This window comes from Carcharodon carcharias, chromosome 25 (assembly GCF_017639515.1).
Source record: "Carcharodon carcharias isolate sCarCar2 chromosome 25, sCarCar2.pri, whole genome shotgun sequence".
Taxonomy (NCBI): Eukaryota; Metazoa; Chordata; class Chondrichthyes; order Lamniformes; family Lamnidae; genus Carcharodon; species Carcharodon carcharias.
In genome coordinates, this window is record NC_054491.1 from 19,067,837 (window position 1) to 19,080,438 (window position 12,602).

Sequence of the window (12,602 nt, forward strand, 5' to 3'; positions counted from 1 at the left end):
AGTCTTATCACTTGGCAGTGCAGTAGGTCTGTACAGACGCGCAGTGACGACTGTGCGCTGTAAAGGCTGAGTATTTTTAAATATTACATAATGATCTAACATAATTTTTCTTACTATACCAATTATTCATAGAGATAATTTGTCTCCCTTGCACCACATGTATGGGAAACTAGAGAAGCTGGATACAACCAGTAAAGAAGCTGGGATTGTTTTCCTTAGAACAGAGGGGATTTAATAGAGGCGTTCAAAATGACGCAGGATTTTGACAGAGCAAATAAAGAGAAACTATTTCGAGAGGTGGAAGGGTCAATAACCAGAGTTCACAGATTTAAGGTACTTGACCAAAAGAACCAAATGGAGATGACAGGAATGTTTTCTTTAATGCAGCGAGTTTTTGTGAACTGAAATGCGCTGCCTGAAAGGATGGTGGAAGCAGATTCAATAACTTTAAAAAGCGAATCGGATAAATACTTAATGGAAGATTTTTCAGGGCTATGGGGGAAGAGCAGGGAAGCAGTATTAATTGAATAGATCTTTCAAAGAGCTGGCACAGGCACAACTGGCCAATGGCCTCCTCCTGTGCTGGAGTCAATGATGCTATCAATTCTCCAGGCTAGGGGTGACTCATCATCTCATTTCCCTCTCACCCTCCCTGAGGAATTGGCAGCTTCCACTCATTACCTCCCACCCCCACCCTATCCCAATCTCCTTACCTTTTCTGTCAGTCCGACTCTGACTCCTGCTGTCCCTCAGCTGCACAGTTACTGCCTCTGATAGCTCACTGAAGTGGCCATTCTTCATTGTGAGACTTGACAATGAGCTAAAAAGCTATTCAACCTGGTTGTTCATCACTGCCCATCTGGATCCTGTTATCACATGACAACATGAATGCACATACACACAAAAGCAGCAAGGGTCATTGGATGGAAATCAAGGGTGTGAATCTAGGACTAAAGACCAGAGACACTGAGGTAATCTTAAAACATTGCCAACACTCTAGCCAATTGATAGTAATTCAGCACAGACCAGAGACTTCCCCAGGGATATTCCTTAGCTTGCATACTCAGTAGCCTATTAAGAAAATGGAACGAAGTTGCTTTGCAAGTCAACTGTCATAATTCCGTGAACTCTAACATGTGTTAAAATGATGGTCCCTCAAATTCTTATCTTTCAGCAATTTAAATCCACTATGGCTCAGTTTGGTAACACCCTTAATCTCTGAATCACAAAGTTCTGAGGCAAAAACTTGAGGCAAAAACACAAAAATCAAGGCCGACAGCCCAGTGCAGTACCGAGGGAGTGCTGCACTCTCAGGGATGCTGTCTTTCAGAGGACAGATTAAACTGAGGCCCTGGCTCCCCTCTTGGGGAAATTGAAAAAAAAACCCAGGGCGCTTTTGAAGAAGACCAGGAGAATTCTCTCTGGTGTCCTGACCAACATTTATCCCTCGACCAATCACCAAAGCAGATTATCTGCTCATTATCACATTGTTGTTTGTGGGAGCTTACTGTGTGCAAATTGGCTGCCATGTTTCCTACATTACAACAAGGATTTCACTTCAAAGGTGCTTAAGCAATTGTAAAGTACTTTGAGATGTCCGGCGGTCGTGAAAAAGGTTATATAAATGCAAGTTTTTGCAATCTTTACATTGCTGTCTTTCTCAACATGAAGCCTGTGGAGAGAAGCACGACTTTTTCATGATAGTTGGAGGACAGGAAGCCAAAATGGGGAGCTGGCCTTGGCAGGTCACATTGTACTATCAGTACAAGCACATGTGCGGAGGTTCCATCATCGACCGTTACTGGGTCTTAACTGCAGCACACTGTGTACACAGGTATGTCATCCTTTGGCTCTACTTGATACGTGGGTGATAAAAATTAAATAATATTCTATGGAATATTTATATCTTAATGTACATTCTGGAGTGTGTTTGATGGTTTAGGGTTTTGGTGACTCTGTATCGTGACACCACTATTCCTGGTCATAAAGGAGATGGTTAATTGGGTAATACCCCAACTCCATCAGTCATGACTCTAGATCACATTGCTAAAAGTGACTGGGATTGATTTTACACACATCATTTATATAGTGTAACTATCCTCCACTCACTGTATTTTGCTGGAGAAATCGCTTTGGTTTTACTCCAAGATTTTGCTGCCGTTGCATCCATGAGTTCTGTTTGCTGTAGCTCGTAGAGGCTCATTGTGGCCAGAATTTTCTGCTTGTCGGGCGGGTGCATGCTCGACCCGAATGAGCGTAAAATGATGCGCAATGATGTCGGGCGAGTGTCCCGATATCATCACACACTTGCACGATATTTCAGTCAGCAGGAGTTGGCAGCACGCCCTCCAACAATTAACAGGCGTATTAAGGCCATTAACAATCCAATTGATGTAAATTTTTCGCTGCCCGTCCAACTTTACAGTTGGCAGGCAGGCGAAAAGGCCAAGCGGCCTTTGCATTTTTTGCGAAACCTCATCCATTGGGGGGATTAGGTTTCAAACTGTCATTAAAAAAATATTTTTAATTTCCATACTTATTTCTAACCTGTCGCTGCTCATGTGACGGGGATGAGGCCCTCGCACTGGCTAGACGACACAGGCGTGCTCAGGATGCCCTCATAGCTGCTAGATTCGTGGAGGATGATGACAGAGTCTCATGTGGGGACATGTTTTTTAACATCTTACAATGCTTTAATTTTCATTTTTAAAACTGTTCATCTTCCTGAGGCAGCTCTGTGCCTCAGGAATCTTTTCCAGCATGTACTCGTGTGCATGCGCGAAGGTACGCCCTTGCCTTCCTTACCGCCCCCCACCCCCACCACCCCACCTCACCACCACCCCCCACCCCCCCACAGGCAGCGCTGCCACACGCGTTTCAGTCCAGCCCCGACCGAGGGTGGCAGTTGGCTTCCCGACCACTCCTGCCCGGTCCTGCCGAGCCTAGCCGACGAAGGCAAAATTCTGCCCTACAAATAGACTCTGTAGACTGTTTGCTGTAGTGTACTATTCAAATAGAATCTGCTGAGTGAATAGACTCAGTTTGCTCTAAAGTTGACTGTTGGATATGAGTCAAACTTTAAGCCCCGTCCCAACATCAACTTATTGTCTGACACAGTGGTTATCAACAGCCATCATGTGTTTCAAAAGACAATTTTGTTTTTATGCTCTTCAACACAAGGAACCTGAATATTGAGAAATGGAACATTCAGCTTCTCTGTCATTCAGTAACAGTATCAAAGCATGGCTTCTTTATGTTTGACACAACCAGGCAGATGAGTAATGCCTTCATTACTATTCACCAATGATGGATCTTAGTGCCAATACCAGAACATTGCTCCCTATTGTATCAGCTTGACATTTCCACATTATACATGTAAACATTCTTATTGTTTCTGATGTAAAGTCATTAAGCTGAAACATTCTCTCTCCATAGATAAAAGCAAAATACTGTGGATGCTGGAAATTTGAAATAAGACCAGAAAATGCTGGAATACACAGCAGGTCTGGCAGCATCTATTGAGAGAGAAACAGAGTTAACGTTTCGAGTCTGTATGACACTTCTTCAGAGCTCTGCGGAGTTTTTCTAGCATTTTCTGTTTTTATTTCTCTCTCCATAGATGCTGCCGGCCCAGCTGAATGTTTCCTACATTTTCTGTTTTTTATTTTAATGCATATTTACTAGCTGCTCCAGTGGGGTTATAAATGTTACCCACAAAAACAAACTACATAGTGGCATTGTCACTGGACAAGTAATCCAGAGACCCAGGATAATGCTGTGGGGACTTGGGTTCAAATCCCACCACAACAGATGTTGAAATTTGAATTCAATAAAAACCTGGAATTAAAAACCATGAAACCATTGCTGATTGTTGTAAAAACCCATCTGGTTCACTAATGCCCTTTAGGGAAGGAAATCTGCCATCCTTATCTGGTCTGGTCTACATGTGACTCCAGATCCACAGTAATGTGGTTGACTCTTAAATGGCCTCTGAACAAGGGCAATTAGGGATGGGCAATGAATAATGCTGGCATAGGCAGTGATGCCCACATCCCATGAATTAATAAAAAAAAAACAACCTCTGACAACTCAAACCCATTCCATGTAGGGGCCCTCAGAAGAGATTCCACCTCATAATGCTGTTGGGCTGCTTTCAAAAGCAGATTGTAGAGATCAATGCCCCAAGTTACACAACTCAGTTCTAGAGGCTGGAGGACCTGAAAATTAAAAACTGAGATTAATAGATTATTATTAGGCAAGGATATTAATGTTTACAGAAACAAGGTGGGTAGGTGAAGTTAAGATACAGATCAGTCATGATCTAATTGAATAGTGGAATGTGCAAGGGACTGAATGGCCTCCTCCTTTTCCTATGCAGTGAGATATCTCCAATCTAATTCTGACCTCTTGAGCATTTCTGATTTTAAACACTCCACCAATGGCAGTCATGCTTTCAGATGCAGAGGTCCTAAGCTCTGGAATTCCCTCCCTAAACCTCTTCACCTCTTGTTCTTTGAGATGGCCTTTAAAATTTACCTCTTTGACCAAGTTTTTTGTTCGATGTGCTAAGACCTCCTTATGTGTCAAATCTTGTTTCATAGTCACTCCTCTGTAGCACCTTGTGGCGTTGTACCGCTCGTTGTAGAAGTTTCTAGAACTGGGCAGGGCAGCTAACAGTGTCTTTCTGTTACAGGTCACCATTTGCTTACAACTGGCTAGTGTATGCTGGTATTCTGGACAGGCAGGTCATTCTGTTCAGCAGTGTAACCAGCTACGTGGTCGAGAAAATCATCTACAACAGTAACTATGATGATGAGACGCATGACTATGACATCGCCCTCCTAAAGCTAAAAAAACCAATCGAATTTTCAAGTATGAGCTTTTGTTTAATTCGGGAGCACAAATTGTTCTTTCCTCAGCCAGAATCTGTAGAATGAATTCCTAGTAAAAGGCAGCAGAAATTTCTAATACAAAGATGACTTTATTCTCTCTCCCCCTCCGTCAACCACCTCTCCCCCACCTTCCCCTACCACTTCTCCAAAAGTTGCCTATCCTTTCTGGGTAAAGGGTCCTTCCATCCCAGCCAACTTTTTCTGTATTCCATTCATGTGTTCATTCTTCATACCCCAGCCTAGAATTTTTAAAAATTCCTTTATGGGTTGCAGACGTCACTGGCTGGGCCAGTATTTATTGCCCATCCCTAATTGCCCTGGAGAAGGTGGTGGTGAGCTGCCTACTGGAACCACTGCAGCCCATGTGGTGTAGGTACACCAACAGTGCTGTTAGGGTTAAATAGGCTGTTCACCCATGGCAGGCATCGCAGAGGACCTGATCCTTTCCTCTCTTGGCAAACATTTTTCAGCACTAATTAACCTATAATAAACAGGGCAAATAGCCAGAATTTAATGCCCCCCTCCAAGGCGAGTTTGGTGGCGGGTTTTGGTGCAATTAAGGGCCTCGTCCCTTAATTCACCCAGCAGCAGGCAGGGAACTGACCATGCAGGAAGCCCAAGAGCCACCCTTGCTGCTGACCTCCCTTCCCCTCATCTCCTCCATGATTCCCCACCTGGCGACCCCGGCCACCCCCCACCCCCTCTCCCCCTCCCCGCCACTATCGCATACCTGTGAGTCCATCAGCGATCCTAAACCATGGGTGGGCCATAACACCAGCAGTAGCCACCACCTCCCTGGTGGTGCCAATGAGCTGGCCTCTGATTGGCCACTGCTATCGGGGGAGCAGGATCTCCCCCTCCCCCCACCCCCACCCCGGGTCCTTGATCCTGGGGAGGCCTGCCTCTGCCCAGTTTAGTGCCTGATTTGTACTTAATTTGATGTGACTTCTAAAAGGATTCCCGCCGGCTTCTGATTGGCCACATTAAATTCCACCCATTTAATTCTGGTTGATTATTTTTTTCTCCTTACCCTAATCATTGATACCAGTGGCAATCCTAACCTCTGCCCGAGCCAAGCAGCACAGACTAGAGGTCAGATTATGCTTTTTATGAGGCCTCCATAGCTCGGTACAAAGAAGAAAGTGGGGAGAATTTAGCAACAGATTGGGAGAACGCCATCAAACACATTACCAAGAGATTTACTGGACAACTTGTGAGGAAATTTCCCAGTTTTGTATAGCAGCCAGATATAAACTGACAGCTCCAGCTGTCGCACTGCTGAAATATTAATGACTAGAGTATAATAGCTGGTGGGCTTTGGATGCATAACCTGTGTTTGTATTCCTTTGAGTATAGACCACTGAATGGTGATCCAATTGAAGGGTTTGAAATGTTAAAACAATTTGAAAGCATAGACACAGAGAAAGTATTTCCTCTGGTAGGGAATCATGAGCACAGGGAAATAATCTTAAAATCAGAGCCAGGTCACTCAGGGGTAAAATCAGGAAGTACTTTTATACACAAACGTTGGCAGACATTTAGAACTTTCTTCCCCCAAAATGTTATGGATTTTGGGGAGGGAGGGGATAAAATAGATATTTTTAAACCTGAGATTGATAGATTTTCACTCAGTATGGGTGTAGAGGGATTGGAGCAAAGGTGGGGTTGCCAATTCTGGTTGAGCATTTTCCTGGAGATTTCATTGCATGAGCTGCTGCCTCTGCCAGCCATGCCCATAATCAGTCTTTGTCCCCCCACCAAACTCCAAAATTTTTATTACTCATAATCCAAATGTTCAATTAAACTGAGGAAAAGGAAACTACTTCTTTAAAGCCAACAGGACTGTTCTCCTATATTGCTCACAGCAGCGTCCACGAGATTAATCTTTAATTCATGGAGACCTCAGGACAACTCTGAACAACCTTGGCAACCTTAAGCAAAGGAGTTGAGGTGCAGAACACCATGAGTTAATTAGATGGTAGAGTAGGCCTGTGGGGCTGAATGGCCTTATGTCCCTATGTTCCCATGATGCTCTCAGTCATAACTTTAAACAATGTCCATCCCATCCTTCACAGCAGAAAGCCCTGGCCAACATTCATCCTTCAACTAACTCTAACTAAAATAAAACTATCAATTGTTCACTGGCACCTACGGAGCAATCCTGTCGGCACAAAATGGCCACCAAATTTTCCTACATAACCACAGTGACCACACTGCAAAGTAATTTATTGTGTGAGGAGACAGATCCAAGAGAAGGAATAAAGCATAAGAACTTTCATAAGAAATGATGGAAGCGTACGGGAGGGCTTCCAGCATTTGTAACGAGAGAAGAGCAAGGTTAATATTTTAGTTGCATTTCCTCCAGCAACAACTAACCTGTCTTTTCCCTGTACAAAGGCCGGGTTTGTATTTCCTTCTCTTTTTATTTCAGATTCCTAACACTTACAGCATCTTTACATTATCTCCTGTTTTACAGATACGGTGAGGGCAGTCTGTCTGCCAGAATACAATCAACACGTTACACCAGGCAAAGAGTGTTGGATATCTGGCTGGGGTCATGTAAGAGCAGATGCCTGTAAGTATTACAGACACCAGGCTGAAAATTGTTTCTACAGCAGGAACCTTTGGATTTGCCTCATTCATTCTCAGCTTTTTCTTCCAGATGAACTAGAAAATATTTTAAAAGAAGCTTCAGTCCCTCTCATAAGCACTGAGAGATGTAACAGCAGCTGCATGTACAATGGCGCCGTCTCTCCAAGAATGTTATGTGCAGGATACAAGGAGGGTAAAGTTGATGCATGCCAGGTAAGCTAAGGTTAGAGAAAAAGAAAATGGATTGAAAATTACTTTGCTTCTCATTTTAATAAGTCCGTTCACTATCTACAAGGCACAAGTCAGGAGTGTGATAGAATTCTGTCCACTTGCCTGAATGAGTGCAGCTCCAACAACACTTCAAGAAGCTCCATACCATCCAGGACAAAGCAGCCCACTTGATTGGCACCCCATCCACCAGCTTAAACATTCACTCCCTCCCCCACAGACGCACAGTGGCAGCAGTGTGTACCATCTGCAAGATGCACTGCAGCAACTCAAGAAAAATCTGCAGACAGTTCCTTCCAAACCCACGACCGCTCCCGCCTAGAAGGACAGGGGCAGCAGATAAATGGGAACACCACCACCTGGAAGTTACCTTCCACACTACCATCATCCTGACTTGGAAATACATCAACATTCCTTCACTGTCACTGGGTCAAAATCCTGGAACTCCCTCCCTAACAGCACAGTGGGTGTACCCACACCACATTGGCTGCAGTTAAAGAAGGCAGCTCACCAAACAACTGACAGGGCAAGTGGAGCACAGCAATACAGTTCCCAGAGAGTGGCATACATCATTGTCACTTGCTGCAGGCTCCATTGCCAGGCACTGCAATGGGGGTGAGGACTTGGGTGATGAGGAGATGGAAGAGCTGCACATCTCCTTCAATGATGTGGATGTCAAAGGGAATGACGATGATGAGGTCCTCCAAGGCAAGGATGCTGGTGATGAGGCCATCACACTGGCCAGATGAAGAAGGTGTGTTCAGGAGGCCCTCATGGCCACCATGATTCATGGAGGATGAGGATGAGATGCAGTGAAGACAGTCCTGACATTCTCACCTTGCGTCTGTGAATGTTTGACTCCTGTGTGGTTGATGTGTGGCACGTACCCTCAGTGCTCAGGCTCATATTATGGAAACGCAGCAGAGGCCCTAGTAGTTGCTAGATTCCAGGAGGATGATGACGACATGCAGTGAGGACACTCTGTGGATCTTCACATTGCCTCTTGTGAACGTCTGACTCCTCTCTGTCTGAGGACAGCCTGCTTGTGCTCTGTGATCAGGGTCATATCATGGAGATAAAAAAAAAACTGCGGATGCTGGAAATCCAAAACAAAAATAAAAATAAAAATACCTGGAAAAACTCAGCAGGTCCGACAGCATCTGTGGACAGGAGCACAGTTAACGTTTCAAGTCCATATGACTTTTCAACAGAACTAAAGAAAAATAGAAAAGAGGTGAAATATACAGGTGTCCCAACACCCCTTAAACCAGCTTATATTTCATCTCTTTTCTATTTTTCCTTAGTTCTGTTGAAGAGTCATACGGTCGTGAAACGTTAACTGTGTTCCTCTCTGCAGATGCTGTCAGACCTGCTGAGTTTTTCCAGGTATTTTTATTTTTATTTTTGTTTCACATCATGGAGATGCAGCCTTAAACTTTAAGTGCACCTGATCCTTTGTCAGCCTTCAGCAGCTGACGCCTTCAGGAACACAGGATCACTGGTCACAGATACTGAAGGAATGGGGGGCCAGTCCCTTCTCAAAGATGCTGTTAGCACACAGAGAGAATGTGACACCTGCCCATGACATTCTGGCAGCAATGACAAGCACCATTGAGGTGCAAGCATCACTAATGTGTCCAGTGAGTGTGAAGCTGGACCATCACTTTTCTCTGAAGGTTACACACTGCACAGGGGAGAGGCCCTGGACTAAGGAACCAAGGTTTCACATCTGAGTGACACAAACATTGTTCATTATAACAAGGAGCCATAGACAAGGAGACATTCTTGGGAGTTTATTTACAATAGTGAACATAACGTACAATTGATTAACACGCGAGCCCAGGCTGTGCAACTACCATCTTCTTAACCTTCCTAACACTGCTGCTATGTCTTGCTGCTCCCCCAACATCCAAGCGGAGGCGGAGGTGGCCTGCTCACTGCTAGCCCTGTCTTTGATGACCTTGGAAGCTGTCCTCTGGAGGGCCAAGACCTGGAGGCCCCAGGCCTGTTTTGGATGCCCTGCAGTGGGTCAGCTGCACCCTCTCAGGCTGTTGAGCTGGAGCTGTGGGGGTCACAGGAAGAGGTGATTTGGATCGGCTGGACATTCCCAGAGTCAACTGGGTAGATGGCCCCGGGGTGTCGAGCTGCTGGTCCTCCTCCCTATGGGTGCCCAACAGCCCCTGGCTGACTCCTTGAGGAGAAGAGGAAGCTGGAGTGAGATCGAGCTGCCCTGCACTCTTCTCAGGTGGACACTGTTGGAGGTCAACTATGGCATCAGCGATGGAGTTCAGCTTGCACAGTAGTGCAGGACCGCTCTCCTGGTCTCCATGGTGGCCACCATCCTACAAGTGTTGACCTCAGTGCATTGGCATGCCAGCGCTATCACCTCAGACTGAAGAGGAATAGACTTCTCCATCATGCCTTGCAATCTGAGGAGTGCAGCAGGCATCCCTTCCTGTTGTTTCCAAGCTTGCCTTTATAGCTCCAGTAGCTGAGGTATGATCGAGTCCAGAGGCTTCTCATTCGATTCGGACTCAGCAGATTTCTGGTCTCTAGCAGTCCCCCAAGTGCCGGAAACCTGGGAAGTCCCTGCCTCTGCCTATTGTAGATCAGACAGTGTGATGTGCCCACCAGATTGTGACCCTGAGGCTACTCTAGAACTAGGTCCCACTGAGGCATATGTCCCATGCTGGTGGGGGGGTGTGGGTGAGCGCTGTGACGGGTCTTCAGTGAGGGTGACATCAGATTCTTCTTCCGATGTCTTGGAAGCTTGAGTCAAGGCCCTGGGCCATGGACCCCCTTGGCTGCTTCCCAGATGTCCCTGCGGAAGCAAGGAGAGATAATTAGTGCATGGCAGGGGACTGCAGAACAGGGAAATTGACTTACAGCATGATTGTCTGATGGATGTTGCACTGCTGGATCCTCACTTTGTTGAGCACCGCCGATTTCACTGTCATCACAGGAATGGTTCAGATCATCGTTGGCCAGCTGGATGGCTCTGTTTTCAAAGTCTGTGAGGAACTTGGTTTCAGGAATTCCTTCACCGGTCAACAATCTCTCCCTTTTGTTGTGTGCCAGCTTGTCCTGCATGAATACAGATGAAGAGGGTGTAAGCAGGATGCCTGCCGGGCCAGATGAGAAGGATGCCTGGTATGTGTGGGTGGTGAGTGGTGCCATGGACCGGATGAGGTCACTATCTGCAGGGCAGATGAAGGTGTGTGTGAGAAACTGAATGGTGATGTCCCTTGAACTGGCAATGAGTGTGATCCCTATGGATTTGTGAATCTGTGAGTTGAGAGTAATGAGAAGAGTGGTTTACCCTGGCTGAACGGAGAAGATCATTCATCCTCTTTCAGCACTGGGTGGCTGTCCTCTTTTGCAGGGCGTTGATGCTGACCATCATTGCCATCGCCTCCCATGCTGGATTGGTGACTGTGCTTGCTGGTCTTTGCCCAGAGCAGGGGTAGAGGACTTCACAGCAGGCCTCCACTGTGCCCATTAGGTGCCCGAGGGAGGGGTCGCTAAATTTGGGTGAAGCATGTTTCTTCCTTTTGGCAGCCATGACTTTGCAGAAGCTTTCAACCCCTTAGAGAGAGCCAGCTCTGTACAGGTTCTCCCTATAAACATGGCACCTGGATTAGTGACGGCAGGGTAGGCGAATCAGAGGCCGCCTTGCTAGCGATCCAGAGTGTTTTCCATGCATGCATTATTAGTCAGGCAGGAATGGGACACTGTGGTGCAAAAAACCCCATTGCGGCGGCAGGTAAAACTACTTTATCATGCCCGCTACCGCACTTAGTGCAAATCTGGGACGATTCCGCCCAGACGGTTATACCTCAGAGGAGTATAGAGGATGAGCTCCCTCTGTCTGCCTTCACAATGCTTGACCTTAACCTGAAAGGTGCTCCCTCTAGCATTCCAATGCGAGCTTTCCACTTCCCACACCCCTCAGCTCTCCGACCTGTCTGAATGAGATTGACAATTTGCATTTGATTGTGGACAGTTTTGTACGGCCAACCCCATGGACAAGAGATTTATTGAACAGTGACTGTGAATATACATTGCAGGGAGACAGTGGTGGCCCTTTGGTGTGTGAAGATGTCCAAGCTTGGCATTTGACCGGAGTAGTGAGTTGGGGCGTTGGCTGTGCTGAAGCTAATCACCCGGGAGTTTACACAAAGGTGTCCGAGTTCCTAGATTGGATATACAGCACCATTGAGGTAAGCAATCCACTTCTAGAGAACTAAAGAACAATACTATCGGTCTTATCCTTCATTAATAGATTCTCAGTTACGCCCAGGTTACCTCTAGCTTTTCTATCTGTCTATCTCTCAGCTGCGCTTTGGCTGAATGAGCAGTTTTTGAATACAGTTCCTATCATTTAAAACCCACACTTCTAAAAGGAGCAGTTGCTTATATCAGCCATAAAATGACATTGACGTTATGCGTTTGCATTAACGTCGATTTCAAAATCACCGGTTATTGAATCTTAAATGCTGTGTTTGTTTTGTGCAAAACCTGCTGTTTCCTCGCTAATTTGCACCTTGTTAAGGTGCACTAAATGCAAGGACAAATGAGTGAATAACATCTCATTAACACCCAACTGCTATCTCTGTACTTATGTAGTAGTGTATGGTAGCATAATGGTCATGTTACTGGCCTCATGAGACTGAGACTAGTGATCTGGAGACGTAAACTCAAATCCCACCATAGCAACTGATGGGATTCAGTAAGTCTGAAATAAAAGCCTAGCATTAGGGATGGTGACCATAAAATTACTGGACTGTCATAAAAACCTAGATGCTTCCATAATGCCCTTCAGGAAGATCTATTATCCCTACCCAGTCTAGCCTATACATAAGCCCAGCCTCTGAAATGGCCAAGCAAGCT

At 45.7% G+C, this 12,602-nt stretch overlaps 1 protein-coding gene across 2 annotated transcripts in view; it reads left to right on the forward strand.

The window, feature by feature from the left end:
- The window catches only part of LOC121269637 (transmembrane protease serine 5-like), a 42,825-nt gene that overhangs the window by 26,650 nt on the left and 3,573 nt on the right, over positions 1-12,602 (forward strand). For both annotated transcript variants that reach the window (XM_041174389.1, XM_041174390.1), the window contains 5 exons: positions 1,672-1,834; positions 4,694-4,872; positions 7,369-7,467; positions 7,555-7,697; positions 11,780-11,932. In XM_041174389.1, the coding sequence (XP_041030323.1) occupies positions 1,672-1,834; positions 4,694-4,872; positions 7,369-7,467; positions 7,555-7,697; positions 11,780-11,932 (737 nt within the window). The remainder of the gene's footprint in view (positions 1-1,671; positions 1,835-4,693; positions 4,873-7,368; positions 7,468-7,554; positions 7,698-11,779; positions 11,933-12,602) is intronic.